This window comes from Equus quagga, unplaced genomic scaffold, assembly GCF_021613505.1.
Source record: "Equus quagga isolate Etosha38 unplaced genomic scaffold, UCLA_HA_Equagga_1.0 112621_RagTag, whole genome shotgun sequence".
In the NCBI taxonomy this organism is placed as follows: Eukaryota; Metazoa; Chordata; class Mammalia; order Perissodactyla; family Equidae; genus Equus; species Equus quagga.
In genome coordinates, this window is record NW_025795645.1 from 1 (window position 1) to 3,271 (window position 3,271).

Consider the following 3,271-nt stretch of genomic DNA (forward strand, 5'->3'; position numbering starts at 1 on the left):
AATCATGGGGTCCACATCCTTCAATCAGCATTATCCTTAGATACGCCATTTCAGGAGCAAATGAGCCTTTGATAGTGATGTTCTAGCAGCAAGAAGAGTAACATCTTCTATAGCAAAATGGCCTGTAGCCACAGTAGCCAGAGCCGTACCCACAGCCATAGCTGGAGCCATAACCACAGCCATATCCAGTTCCATAACTGCAGCCATAACGGGGGCTATATCCACAGCCATATCCGCAGCCATATCTGGTTCCATAACCACAGCCATAAAGGGGGCTGTATCCACAGCCATAGCCAGTCCCATAACTGCAGCCATAATGGGGGCCAAACCCACAGCCATAGCCATATGTGCAGCCATAGCCACAGGAGTTGCCATAGTAGTTGCAACACATGTTGTCAGGAGAAGAGAATTCAGGCGGGTTGCAAGAGGAGGTTTCTGAAGTGTGTGTGTCTTCTACTTCTCCTGGCCCTTTATATACTGTCAGTAATTGGCAGAGCATACCATTCATCCCTGACTTAGCCACAAAATATGTAAACAACTCATATGTGCCAGTCACTGTTGACAATCGTTAACAACGGTTTGCTTAAAATGAGGTCATTATTTTGGAGTCACCACTTTCAATTCAAGAGCATCCTTTACATTTATCCTGCCAAAGATTGTCTCAATAGAATCATGTGCCCAGATGTAAAACTGATACCGATTTTCAAAATCTCCTGTCATCGAATAGCTACCTTACACAACTACGTTTTGAGGGGTTGTAGGAAAATTTTGTCCTTTTTGTCGCTACTCTTTCCTAAAATGTCTGCCTTGGCCCATAGGGAAGGAAATACTCCCATCTCCTTTCTTGAATCATTGTAACTTCTTGCCAGACTTGTCCCACTCACATACCTACTGTCAGATACCTACTAGTTCCTTGGGGTAGAAAACAAGGATGATGCTAATTCTCTAGGGCACAGAAGAGCCCCCAACAACCTAGAAACATCTTGGCCAAAATGTGATGGCACTGAGATCAGAAATCTTGGTTTATATCTCTGCCTCTATAAATCAGCTCTTCTACCCATAGGTGTCTTAATCCAGACATGCCCTTTCCTCTCATTCTATCCCAAACCTCCGACCTCTCCATCACTAAATGTGCAGTCAGAGAAAGATTTTTTTGCTTGTTTATTTGTCTGGGGGGATTCCTTTTGTTTATCTTGCTTCTCTAGGTTTTACTTAAAACACCATTTTCAGAGTCCAGTGGACTCCACAAATAAATATTTCTTCCTGAAACAACCATGAAAGCCAAGTTGGAAGGGAGTAGAAACTCAGGAAGATCATTCTTTCTACTGGATAGTCACATTTCAACAACAAAGGAATGGGTGATAATCCACTACTTTATTAAGTACCTTCAACAGGCATTTTCACAAACCTGCTGATTTCATTTACTGGGAAATTTCATTATTACACATTTTTCCTTCCTTAAGAAATCTTCCTATTTTTTTTATATTGGTCACAGGTCTAATCTGATCAATCTGTGATGTTTCATTCCTAATAGCAAAAAGGAAGAAAATATATCCCCACCCCAACTTTTCTTTTCCTTTGTTTTGTCTCCTTTTCTGTCATCTTTGAAATTCTAAACTATAAATTCTAATTCACAAATTCCCTGGCATAGACACTTTACTTTTTAATACTGCTGCCAACACCCACTTTTAGGCCACAATACTCCTGGATTGTTGAAAAAGTATTCAACTTTTATTCCATTATTTCTAATACTTTTCCATTCAGGTCTCTGGATACTGCTCCATAATGGTGGCAGTGTGTCTATTTTGTGCAACCCTGAATTACCTGCTCTGAGTTCAGTGCCTGGTACATAGTTGACACTTGATCAATATTTGCCAATAAAAAATAGATGGGTTAAATCAAATACACATTCAGCTGTTGGTGTGCCACTTATAAGCTATAAGATATTTAGATATATTACTGCCATCTTCTCTTTTAACTTAAAGTTAAACTCTCAAGTTTCCTTTGACTAAGAGAGTGACAAGATTTCAGACTTGGGGGAAGTGTTAAGTGAAAGTTTGTCAGGACCCTTTTCTAGATAAATAAATTATCTTAGTAAATGATAGGCTCTTTACTGGATACATAAATTATCTTACACAAGCCTACCGATATTCTTCCATTTGGCTGAATGCTTTCCATAATAAAAAAACATAATGAAACAATAAGTTAGATTTTTAAAGAGCTGTGATGATAAGAATTCCCTTCCCCTGTTTGTAAAGCTAACCTCAGAGTTACCCAGAGCACAGTCAGTCCTCAGATCTGACTTAACGAATGTTCAAGCTGTGAAAACTGTCCTGCATTTGAAAGAACTCCTGTTTCTTCATCAGTTGGACAAATTATATCTTGTGAATAGCTTCATTGCAGGCTCACTTTGATGGCAGGGCCATCTCTGTTGGATTTGGCCATTTTGTGGGGTCTCCTAGCTCCAAGGACCTCAGAGTCAGAGTTTGTGCAGTGACCCTGTCATGGAAATGAGACAGTGACACATTTGTCATCGCTGGTTACAGCTGAGTCTGAAGGGCTTTTTCTGTGGTAGGATCTAAATGTTAGAGTTCTGGAAGTTCAGAAAAGGAAAGGGCACTAAAGTCAGTACCAAAAAAGCCATAGACCCTCTAACTGAGAACATTGACTGGAATTTTAAATTCCATTCTTATGTCTTCCCCAGCCAAAGAGAGCCCCATTAAGGCACTAGACTTTGCTCTTTTCCACTGGAAAATGTGGCAACATCTGATCGTGCTTGAAACCTAATAAAATTCTCTCCCCCCTTAACACTTGCTACCGTCCTCTCTAGTCTTCTTTGCAACTGGCATCAGCTCATTTGTCACAACCTCAAAATACTTCCCTGAACTCTCTCTAATACTTTAACTCTTACTTTCTTTCTCATTAAACTCTTTCATTCCTTCTGAGGTAATTATCTGTCTGAATTCATCTTAAGTATTCTTTATTTTTTAACTTCATCTACTAGAATGTAAACACTCTGAGAGCAGGTCATATGTCTATAATTTTCCTACTGTGTCTTCAGTGTCGGGGATGGTTTCATGTGAAAAATATTTGTCAATTAACCACTTAAACCAACCTCCACAACCTCAATATATGCAAATCTATTTTTACTTCCTTGAAATGAAGATGATGTGATAGAATATTATTCTTCTAACTTATTCATTCTTTAAGTTTTTATTCCTCGTGTGCTTAACAATGAGTCTGCTTCTAATTTCTCAATAACGCTAGAAAT

General features: G+C 39.1%; 1 protein-coding gene across 1 annotated transcript; it reads right to left on the reverse strand.

The window, feature by feature from the left end:
* Positions 1-6: 6 nt before the first annotated feature.
* On the reverse strand, positions 7-442 carry LOC124232765 (keratin-associated protein 21-1-like). Its single transcript, XM_046649678.1, has one exon. It carries the CDS (start codon positions 389-391, stop codon positions 83-85), a length of 309 nt encoding a protein of 102 aa, XP_046505634.1. The 5' UTR covers positions 392-442; the 3' UTR covers positions 7-82.
* Positions 443-3,271: the final 2,829 nt, after the last annotated feature.